The 12,564-nt window shown below is 34.5% G+C and overlaps 1 protein-coding gene across 4 annotated transcripts in view; it reads right to left on the bottom strand.

Annotated features, from left to right (window-relative positions):
- Positions 1 to 6,219: 6,219 nt before the first annotated feature.
- PCDH7 (protocadherin 7) overlaps positions 6,220 to 12,564 on the bottom strand; it is a 266,879-nt gene continuing 260,534 nt past the window's right edge. For all 4 annotated transcript variants that reach the window (XM_050974230.1, XM_050974232.1, XM_050974228.1 and 1 more), the window contains one exon: positions 6,220 to 10,563. In XM_050974230.1, coding sequence (XP_050830187.1) covers positions 10,184 to 10,563 — 380 coding nt within the window. In that variant the 3' untranslated portion in view covers positions 6,220 to 10,183. The remainder of the gene's footprint in view (positions 10,564 to 12,564) is intronic.

Below are 12,564 nucleotides of genomic sequence, written 5' to 3' on the forward strand. Positions count from 1 at the left end.
CCAGTATCTCAATTTTCAGTACCCAGAATGCACTTTTCTTAAGGCTAGTGCAATTTTGTGTAAATAGTATCTTTTATTCATTTCCTTTTTTTAAAAGTTAAACAGTATATACTTCCCAGGTTTTGCATGGGGTGTAAGGAGTATTTTGTTCTGTATGTCAGAGTTTTAAGAGTTCTGAACTTTGAAGAATTTGCAGTACCATTGCTATCAAACAATGATCTTTATATACATGACAAACACCACTGGTATTCTGAATGATTCCTAAAAGAATATCATTGTAAATAAAGTGAATGTGCCTTCACATAATAATCTTATTTCCTGCCATGTTATATGAGAATGTTTTTTCAAAAACTGCTGCATGAGTTAAACTAAAATAATACTAACTTCTACTCAGTGAAATATTTGCTATGCATGTTCATGAGTATCAATCAAAAAAGTTTTAAATAAAATTCTATAAATTAGAAAAAGTTTTGTTGATCTCAAATCATTGTGGATTAACCTGCACGGACCCTAATAACTCCAAAATAAAGACCAACGAAGACACAGTTGCTTTCTCTAATTGAATGTGAAGGTGAAGAAACACTGTTTTTTAGATGTCTTTGGGGGGAAAATAGTGTTGTATCTTTTCATTAGTATCAGAAGACACAGCAGAAGTTCTTATTACATCACTGATGATAAATAGTTTAGGTGTCATATTTGATAAAACAGACTTATCCATACACTCCATATGTCACAAACTTCATCTGGTAAGACCTCACATATTACTTTATACTTCAACTATTTTTTACTATCTTCTGTTTGTACTTGTGTTCAGAAGTATAAAGTTTGAAATATCAGAAACTCTTAGAAAGCTGTTTGCAAATGCTTTTGGTTTCTTTGCCAACCATTTTTGTCTGTATGAATCTCCACAATCAGGAGTGTGCAAGGTAAACACCTGTCACTGAATTAAATAAATTACTGTCCCTAAAACTTGTGTTTGTTCATGTGTCCAATAAGTCCTTTACAGTCTGTTCTAGTGCTTGTTACCTACATAATTCTCTGAGTTCAGCCATGTGTTCCCTGAGGCACAGAGTTTTGGAGTTTGATTGGTAAATTTATTGCAATCTGGATTTAAAAGAAATCCAACTTTTTCTCCCCCATTTTCTAATTTTTTCCCTGGAAAGTTTTCTCACTAGAAGACTTGCAGCTGTAGATTTCTGAGGAGTAATTGTAGTTAAGTATAAATTATTTTTCCTCACTCTCTTGTAGAAACACCATCAAAAGCACTGACTATCAGAAAACACTTCCTGAAGCAAAGTTTTATACTTTCTTACCTAACAAAATAGTGGTGTTGAGGGCTGAGGTTTCTGTTAATTTTTTTTTTGGTGTTTTTTTGGTTGAAAGTTTTTTAGAAAGAGAAGGGGAATTTCAACACAATATTCCCTTTTCAGTAGTGGTTAGTAAGTTTGTTTTAGTAAAAGAGGGGGAGAAAGAGAGATATGCTATTATTGTGTTGTTCTCACGTCCTTCATAAAAAGAATGATACTAGAAATATCCTGAGATTTATTTTATTATTTATGTGAGCCAAATTCATGGGTGCATCCCAAAAAGTGATCTCTGACAAAAGGTTATGTTTGATTCAGTGTCAGAAAACACACTTCCATATATCTTGAATCCAGTGCATTGTAATTTCTTATGATGAGTCATAGATTTATTGCAAAATAGATAGAGTCATGATTTATTAAGCAAAACTAAATATCATTGTCAAACCTCTCAGTTCTCTTCTGAACTCTTACCTTATTTATTGTATAATTTTTGATCACCCTAATCAGTATATCTTCTAGTATTTATATTCTTATGTATTTAGAGGAGAAAGGTCAGAACTGTGAAAAATCTGAATGATGCACCACATCTTTATTTAAGGAAAAGAATTCAGTCTGTTTGACAACCCTTCCTTAATTCTAAACCTTCATTCTGATTCTTTGGTCGTTTTCTTTTTTGAGTGAAAATGAACAGTAAACTTCTGAATTCCATTACTATGTAAGGAAAGAAAAGATGTATTTTTTTCTAAGTGCTGCTAAATTTATTTTATCTGCAGTCACTCAGTGGAGAAGACAATATTCTGTAACTTTCAGATGTGACCATGCAACTTTCAGATGTGTGTCCATGACAAGCCAAACTCTCAACCTTAATTGTTTCTGAATGCTCATTTTGATTAGCTGAACTTTCTTTGGGATGGAAAAGTGATATTTACCTTTTATATTAATATTTAATAATATTTGTAGCCAATATATTATAGCACCTTACAGAAGTTACAGTACAAAAAACTTGTCCTCCAGCCAGCAGGTTTTCCTCCTATCCCCTCTATTAATTCTATGCCCTCCTAAATGAGCATGTCACACTATATGTATCATTAATTAGCCATCATCATTTCACTGATGATGCATAAACATAATCAGAATATTCATCAGAGGATCCAATCTAATTGGAAACAGGCTTAACTTCCTAAGGTTGGGCGAAAGATGATTCCTTCTTTCTCACATATATAAAGTACTGAACTTCAGAGGAACCTGGAACATTTGTGCATTTTTCTTACAACTCTACATAAGGCACAAATTAGAGTAAGTAAAGATGTACAGCCTGTTATTGTAGGGTTGTACCATGCGGTTGGTTCTTCATTACACAGAGCAGTATTTCAATCCCTTCTGGAATTCAGGATAATTTTTTTCAGCACAGCAGCAGAATATTCTAAATTCAAGGCATACTTCTTGCTCTACCACTTTTAATATTCAAACATGAAGTTATGTGTGAGTGAGTCTACCATAATTTTATGCTCCTAAAGATAAGGGTGGAAACATGATGCCTGCCAGATGCTCAGAGGTCAGACTGGAAAAGAATATGAAATTGTTCTTCCAGGGCTCTCTTCTAGTCCAGTGAAAGGTGGAGAAAAGCTAAGTAGGTGCCAAGCTGATTCCAGGTACTGTCAGCAAGAGGAGATGAATATTAAAAAAATTCTCTGACTTTTGTTCTAGCAGCTTATGTAAGATAGGGAACGGGAGAGAAGCTGAAGTAGGTTCAATAATTATCCAGTTTTCTGACTCTGTGGTCACCATACACTGCCAGACTAAATGATAGATGCTAATTTATGCATTTTGTTCTGTCTTACTAAACTTTAGAATAAACACAGAACCTCTTAGTGAAGGTCTTTATTGTCCAATATTCTGGATTGGAATCATTAGATAATGACAAACATTTTTCTGGAATCTTAAAATCTACTTCAAGAGCAAGAGGTGTATGTGCACACACATACAAACACACACTTAGCCAAGTTGTCCATCTGTAACTTTTTTTAATTCTTCTTCCACATTTGCTTGTGAATTTTTTCACCTCTCCTTTTTTAATCATGCCTAAATAATGAACCAGTACAGCCTGTGCAGCAGTTTGTGGATATTTTCAGACTAATATCTTCCTCTGATTTCTTCACTTCTACTTGTCTTATCAAATAAATATTCAACTAACTTTGAGCAAACTACTGACACCACAACCTTCCCACAGTTAGAATCAGATTCCTTTTCTGGAATCATGTACCACAGGAACTATCTAAGAAGAAAAACTCAGGAAGATTTTTTCCCCAGCTAGATTTACAAGTTATAAAACCTGCAAGTACCCTTGGAAGAAGTAAAAGTGCACACTTTTGTGGGAAATGGTAGAATCCAATATTGCTATTTGGTGAATTCTATAGATGCTGGAAATCCTTAAGAAATAGGTAGTAAAAAGACACAGTTTTTTTTTTTTTCTTTTGTTCTAGGAACAAAATAAAAGGTGTTTGTTTTTCCTTTTGTTCTAGTCTTTTATTTCTTCTCTGACTGCCAACTGGATTGCAAAAACTTAAGTATTTCATTGTTATTTAAGTTGCTCTCTTCATGACAGCACGTTTTTCTGAGTGAATTTACCAAAGGAACAGTAAACATGGTACAAATCTGCTTTTATACTACCTTGGCTTCTTTGTTCCCTTAGTATTATCCTTGAAAGCACAGCTGAAAAGTGTTGGGGTTTTTTTCATTCATTATTTTAACATAAAAATGAAAAAAGCTGGTTATTATCCTGAAAACAGCATTGAAATATGAAAAATATTTTTTGCCTATTTGGTCATTCCAAAACTGTCTTCTCCTTCACTGAATGCTATAGAGGCCTGCTGAAATTTGCTTTAGTAAGCTTACAAAAAAGGATACTAATATACAAATATTTTTAACCATTGCCTAAATCTTTAGAAACATCAACTTAAATAGAATCACATGCCTTATAATTAAAAATAATCCTTTCTTATAATTTACAGTACCATACCACAGATAGCTGAAAATTATGCATTAATATCTCCCTGTTTTCAAATCCTTAAATCAGTTTGAAAGTCCTAAAGGAATATATTTCTATCAATTCTATACCAATTAAATGATATCTATTTGCTGTTCTTTGTTCCTTTTTTTTCCCCTCAGAGGCTATTCCACACAAGTATAGAATAGTATTTTGCATTTCCCGCCCCCCCACACCCAGTTTCTTGCTAAGTCTATCTGAGTCTTCAAACCAGATGTACTTGCTTCAGAAGAAGGAGCTGTATGAACTGCCTGACTAGAATCCTATGATTTTACTAAGGAATACACTCATCTAAGGCTAGCACTGCTTTCCTTTTCAGCAAAGGCCAGATAATTTGCATATTTATGAACTATTAAGCATCTTCTATACACTCCCCTCAGGAGGCTCAATAAAGACAAGAAATTATTTCTGCCTAGGTCATATTTATTAATTTCAGTCTCTGCATAAGATTTACAATTTAGTGCAACAGAGGAAGGAGAACTGAAGCCAGGGTTAAAGGGGAGCATAAATTGTTTGCTTTTGCTAGTTTATATCATCCTCTCTTACCACTCTTAGTGTCTCAGGAAATTTATTTTATCTTCCTGTAATCACCTTCCTGGATGCAGTGGGTAAACAAGAAAATGCAGATAAAAGACAAACAAACATAAGGTCATGCCTTGCATGCTACAACTAGTATAAAATAAACTTAAAAGCTTGATTGAAGTTACTCATTAAAATACTGTTACCGCTGAAAGAGGTGGAGGGGTAGCTCACTCAAGTGCAGTGTGAGAGATCCAGGGTCAGGTGGTGAACTAAACTTTCTCCATAAGCTTGCAGATTCAGACCTCTGCTTGTGGAAAGAAGAATCTTTGACACATTCATTAGAGCAGACTAGAAAATGTTGGAATACATTCAGAGAAAGAAATTTGCAATGTAGGGTTTATTTTGTAAAAAGTTTTGGCCAGTCTGTGTTCCCAAAAACCAAAGCCTAATCTCTAGCTAAGGTAAAAGGATATAAATGGCTCTTTCTGTGATGTTTACTGGGAAATTGTATTCAATGGTTTCCAAGGTCTCTGTAGTAATTCTGTATTTTGCATAACACAGAGTGGTGAAAGGAGTGTTGACCTTCGATCCCTTTCCCTACAAACACTTTTTTCACATTTTATAACTGATGCAAATTCCAATTTGATGGCTGTTTTGGAACTTAATCTTTTAAAACAAACAAGCAAACAAAGACAAAAAAAGCTATGTGTGATCCAGACAGCTAAGGAATAAACTCTTTCTTCTTAGATGTTCCTTCTTGAGGAGGATTCATTGTTGATTTACAGCTATGCTAAGATGGATAATTTGATTCATAACCAGAGAGAACTAGAGGCTCCTTTTTCTCCTTTTTTTCCCCCTGAAATTCTGCATTAATTGTGTTGTTTTTCTCAATATAGATGCTCTAGTGCCATTTTAGGATGTGTTAATAGTTCTAAACTTCTTGGAAAAGATAGCAGCCTTGATAATAAGAAAATTGCCAATCCATAATGGAAATATATGGACTTTTATTAAAGGCTTGTTATTCCACTTAATAGGAAGGTTTTGAACACATTTTTAAAATAAGCCCTTTTGAACAGCAATCAGAAACAACTGTTCAGCTTACAAGCACTCTCTTTCTGCTGTGAAAATAGCTGTGTGCTCTCCTGGGTGACAGTAGCCTTGCCTCTATAGAATTTTACTCTGAAGACAGGTAAAACCTCAGCTACCTCTGCAGCTGAATCTGCAGCCAGTTACTAAGGCAGTGTCATCTTTGTTATTCAAAATACCATTAAATATTGAAACTAGCAAGTGATTTAATCTAACAAAATTGGAATAGACTGTCCAAGAAAGTAAACTGGCAAATGGGCAACCAGTTGAACATGTTATATTTTAATTTGCAGAGACAAAAATGACAAGCAATTTATTTACATAAAACTGTACAAAAGCAAATTAAATTATGTAAATATTTCATAAATAGAGGTGGACTAGCGTTTAATACATTTTGCCATGTTTAGCATAGTTGCGTGCATAGTGACTCATAATAAACAATGATAAATTGTTCTCTGCTTCACTATCAACATCCAAGTTGCAGAACAATAGTCAATGATTATTATTACAAACAGATCGTACCACACTGAATGCAAGTGCTTTAAAATTTAGGAAAAGTTGTCTGAAAGCATACCCCAGGTAGCTGGTGAATGTTGTCTTCTTCCTAGTGCTTGCGCTCGTTCAGTCAGTAATACAACTTAACTGATGGCCTTTCATTTCTATTGCTTTTTCATCTACTTCTTTTCTTAAGGAAAATCTGTGTATTTATCACCCATGAAACAGAAAGAAAAATATTTCATTGTTCAACTCCCTTACAAGTGTTTGGTGATGGCTGGATTTATGGCAAGATCTTTATCCGTGTTCATGTTTTTTCTGCTTGACAACTTCTAGGGTAGCCTTTCAGCCAATCATTTCAATCCCATTTAAGTTTTTCCCCCACATAAAAATAATGTTTAACTTTTTTTTTCCTGAAACTCAGGCAGCAGGCCAGTCAGAAACCATATTCAATAAACATAGTGGGTCTGAGATCTGGATTAAGCCTTAGATTTTAGACCAAAGCTATTGAACTTTCTAATACATATAAAGTTATATATTAATGCATCGATCTATAAAGGTACCCTAATGTAAAATACATGCAAAGCTCATTTGAGTTTCCTATGGAAGGAAAGAAAAAGATGATTTCGATACTGTACAAATAAAATGTGATGAAGGCTAAAAGCTATCAAAAAAATTGTCAATTTTCCTGGCAACATGAACTGGTGACACCTTGCTAAATAACTATCGTACAGACTGATCATACTTTTCCAGGCAGCAAAATTAAAAACAAATTAAAACAACCCCAAAGCCCACACAAATAGTAATTAAAAAAATCCTCAAGACCTACTTAAACCATAGCCTTGTGTTAATAATGCTTAAGACTGGTCCATTAACTGAGTTTGGCAAAAGGCTTGTTTTTAAATATATTATTTATAATTTCTCATAAAATAAACACAGGTAAATATACAGGTTCAAAAAAGTTGGGAATAGCCCCTTACCCCTCAGTGTCCAAACCCAACTACCACTTTACCATAATAATAGGTATAAAAGGCACAGTTGCATATTTTGCATTCACCCTAATTATTTTTTATAGCTTTATTTGTTTATTTTTTATACAAAAGCACTCTATTTATGGAGTGGCACCAGATTTAACCTATTTTAAATAAAGAGGAAAATACAAACACAAAATATATTCGTATGTCATGCCAGGTCAGAAGAGTAATCAGCATATTAATAGTGGCTAGTTCCACAAGAATTACTGTGAATACTTACAGTAGATAGAATTTTAAAAAAATTCTTTCACACATTTTAGGTCTAAGGAGATGCACACAAGAAAATTATTTCATGACTGTCTTATGTGGTGCAAAAATTGGTGAGTGACTGCTGATCCATTTAATCTGAAGGTCTATTATGACCTGTATTATTAGCCTTGTAGAAAAAGTGTCTAAGAATATATGGAACCCAGCTACCTAATTTATTTTCTTGTGTGTAATATTAAATCAAATCTTATTAAAGGAAGTTCTGTTGAACATTTGTGTTATGCAATTGTGTATTCGGTTGAAACGTGCAAGAAAAATGTGTTTACATTACATAAGCATTTTTAGAAGTATTTTTAAACAGGTACTTACAGATTATACAAAGCAGTAACTGCTATACGCAGTCTCATAACAAAGTAATAGCTTGCATCTCCCCGTATTACTTAAATAATTAAACATAAAAATTTTCAATCGTTAATAATCTTTGAATTTAATATTTTCTTTCTAAAATGTGCCCATTCATCGTAACTGCTATGCACAAACTAATGTTACTTGAAGAAAGTAAACTTTAGAGAGGAGAATGAAAAGGCCAGTAATGGCACAACCCACTATATGGAGAAGTGAATTCAAAAGATAAATGTGATGAGTTGTTTTGATTTACCAACCTCTATCTTAGGCTGTTTAAGGTTATTTCTATGCAATTCTTCAAAGCAAGAAACTACCCAAAGCTACATTATGACTACAGTTACTAGAGAGCCATCTAGCCATGCCTTCACGCCAGTTCAACAGCCAGGGATCTGAATGCTTTCTCCATCCTTGAGCTGTCCTTGATGTGTTGTTTGATTGTCACTTTTGTCTGAATGTCTGAGCTCAGTCTGTGATTATTAATACAGCATCAACTACAAAGCAATTGGTTGATGTTCTGCATGTTTTGTTGCTTTTATTGCACAAAACCCTGTTTCATTTCCTCTTCCTTTCAAAAAGTACTCACCATGATAATTGTTACAGCTCCTGCATATTGTAGCTTGGACTCCTTTTAACTCCTCTTTAACTCCTAGGTATCATACCATTGCTTATCAGACCATTTTTTACTAATGCTAAATGTTCTGAGTCTTGATATCTTTTAGTATTGCACTTTTCTTGGTTTTAATGCACTTGGTTTCAAGAAAGTTTTCATTATAATCACCTTTGACATAATTGAAACAGTTGATAAGCTGCAACACTGATGACCAGACTTAGCAACCATGCCTTGCAATCTGAAAAGAAGCTTTTGAATCCGAGTTGAAATGTTCTCCCGTTACTGCATTATCCTATTGTCCACCTTTTACCCTCCTGTCAAGCATTCCCACTAACACGGCCTTCTCTTCTACTATTATTTTTTAATTTTGATCTTAAAAATTCCCTGGAACTAGCATATGCAGCATATCATATGCAGCATGTGCTGCAATGGATCATGTCATTACAAAAAAAGCATCAGTTCCTTTGGGCATTCAACTGAACCACACTGGAAAAAAAAAATTGTCATCTGGGCTTGTGAGCTGTGCTGCTGCACAGAATGTAACTGAAGCTGTGTTATGAGTACGTGTGTTTTTTGTGAATAGATTTATTTTCTAAGTCAAGCCCCAATACTTAGCAGTTCCCCTGATCCATTGTGTGATCTTTGGCCTTTTTGTTATTACAATCTTCCCAGCTAAATGTTAGTCTTGCCCAAAATAAGGATTTCAACAGTTTATCATTGCTATCCTATGGTATAAGTGTTAGTAATTGTGTTTACATTGAAATAATCATTACAGAGAACGAGAGAGAAAGAGAGAGAGAGAGAGACACAGCAAGACACATTTGTTCAATGGATAAAACAGAACCAGAGTCCATGAATCACGGGAAAGTATGCCATGTTTTTGACTGCAGTCTCAGGCTGAATGTATTTCTGTTGCTTCCAGCCTCAGATGAGAGGTGAGAATATTAAAGCTGTGGTCTTCACAAAGTGCCTATTAATGATTATTCCTTTATATTTATCCTATATCTTTATGGTTTCTGAAGGATTGTCCCTGATGGGGTCAGCAATATTCAGATGGCATGTTTTGAATACATTTTCCCTGACCTGTTATCCTCAACAAGCCAGATGACAAACAAACAAAATGAGTGGCTTAATTCATGCTTCTGCAGAGGGGAAACACCAGTGTGTCGTGTTCTTTTTAATCAAGCTTGCTACTATGGGAGGAATTTGCAACCATAGATCTAGGAAAATAAAAGTCAGCAAGGGGGAATTAGACATGCAAGTAACAGCAATGTTTTCTACATTGTACAGTATAGTCAGGCAGACAGTATAATTACATGCCTGCAATGGAGGCAGAAGTGGCAGGCAGATCTTTTGTCTCTTTGGTGGCCCCCTCTTTATTGTTTCACATTTTTGCTTAAAATTGTTGTGATTTTAAGACTTTTGCCCCATTTCTTTCTTATATTATGAAAGAACTTTGTTGCTGCTTTTTAGCCTACAGGTAAACTTCTCTTCTAGTTAGAGTATTGACAGGAGATGGCTTGTATTCCCCTGTCTGTGTAAGGGGGATATCCTCTGGGTTGCCTTCTTCATTTTTGCTGAAACTAGCTGCGCTGAAGGTCTCATAGGATGAGGTCAACTTTTTGTTAAGGAGGTTTCTGTTGCGGTCACCCATGAGGGAGGCTTCTCCATTGGCCAGCTTTTCCTGACTGCCCCGCTCATCGACAGGCATGAAAGTGGAGAGTTTTGGCTGGCTCTTCTGCTTTCTCTCCGGAGAGGTGCGGACTGGCATCCAGCAGGAGTCTGAATGGCCGTATTCATCACATTCTCGGGTGCACTTCCCTGTGAGGGCTACATCTGGTAGAGGCCGTGAATCTGAAAATGAAAGAGAGGTGTCTTTACAAATTAATATCACAATGGATTCCGCTGAAACTTCCTTACATTCACAAAAGGTATTTTTAAAGATCTTGGTAGGAATGTGGCAGTAAGTTCCTCAGTAATAATTTTTTCACATTGCATGTGCCCAGAGGCAGCAAGCAGATCTGTATGGTTATTCTCAATCTTAATAATTGAAAAAATATAAAATCTATTAACCCTCTTCCAGTGCCTGTAAATCAATTCCAGAAACATTTGGCATTAGGTACCGAATTAATTTTGATGTCTGAAAGAGTCAAAGAAACACTTAATTCCATACTGCCAATTTTCTAGAAATTATTAAAAATACCTTTCCAAGATTTTTTAAGTAGAGAATACTCTGAATTTATGTGGAAGGACCCTGAGACCCTGTACCCTGCAAATACTTACAAACATACTTAATGCCCTGCAAATTAGTAGATCTGTGATTGACAAAGGGACTGAATTTTCATATAATTTTCATATAATGTAACCCTCTGCTTGTATTTCTGAGGAGTGGACACTTGAGTTTTTAATCCACAATATGTTAGATGAGTTGTACAATCAGTAATTGCAGAAGCATACAAAACCTCTGCTATGAGTTATAAACTTCATCAATAGTACAGATTAAGTCATTCTGTGTGTTTATGTGCATGGTAGGGCATGGGATTAATCTGAGTGCTGCCTAAAAAGAAACATTTTATGTGTGACTGGCTGTGTTAGAAGGTGTCCTGTTCCTGTTCACTATGTCTGAGTTTTCTGTACTTGTAAGAGCTTTCACTGAAAACCAGCAAAGTTCGAGGCCTGCAGGATCGACCCCTACCTGTTTGCAAAGCAGGTATATTCAATATTTGCATTTTGATACTTGCATACAACCGAATTTAAAAACTACCTCAACTATTTTAAGGAATGAGTAAGATACTTAAACCTTCCTTTTATTCAGTTACGGTGTACTTTATGGTCTAAAGGAATAACTGAAGCTGCCTACAAATGAACAACATTACATTCAAACAAAGTTGACAGAGAACATAAATCAAAAATAAATTTTTCAAGTGTGTTTGATATGACTTTCATATGATATGACTTCTTTGATGAAATATTTATGTTTGTTTTGGAAAAAAATCAATTTTAGAAGGGAGCAAAGGACATGGAAACATAATCAGGCACTTCAAATGGGCTGTGGCATCTTTCTACCTTCCCACTACAACACCAAAATTTTTGTGAACAGTAATTTTTGCCAGTAATAACATGTGTTTTATAAACTTATAAATACTCCTTCAAAGGCCTGCTCAGCCTTCATTCTACTACTTTTGGTTTGCCTATTTTTCTTTGATTTTGGCTGATAGAGTACCTTCTCAAATGATGACAATTTCAGCTGTGATTTTTAATAAATTGATAAGAAAGACCACTGCTGAAGATAAGAAACTAAAAAAAAAACCAAACAAAAAAAAAAAAAAAAAAAAAAAAAAAAAACCAAACCAAAACCCCACAAACAAAAATCCTTCACTCTTCAAGAATAAACCACTTTAATTTAAAATATTTAAAACAGGGGCTTACAGAGAAAGCATATTTCAGTTAAACATCTGTGGATTTAATCCTGATAGAATTGAAAAAGCTCTTTTAAGATTTATCTTCATCCTTTCTTGATTTTTTTCAGGCATTTAAACAATATTTTATTATTTATTTAATAAATAATTTATTGCAGTATTGTAAAGAGTGTGAACACTATTTGCTACTGACAGGTGTCAACATTTAATAGAATTTACTGCATGCATTCTGAATACTGTATAAAATTTCATATTTCAATGTAATATCACTGACATTAATGAGGAAATAGTCCTGGTGTCTCGATAACTGAGTAACCCTGTAACTAAGAGTAACCCTGCAATGCCAGGAGGATGGAACTGAGGGATTTTTTTTTAATTTTTTCCCCAATTTATTTCTAAGGCTTTTTCTCTTAGACACAATTCCCACTTTTTTTTT

This window comes from Serinus canaria, chromosome 4 (genome assembly GCF_022539315.1).
Source record: "Serinus canaria isolate serCan28SL12 chromosome 4, serCan2020, whole genome shotgun sequence".
NCBI lineage: Eukaryota > Metazoa > Chordata > Aves > Passeriformes > Fringillidae > Serinus > Serinus canaria.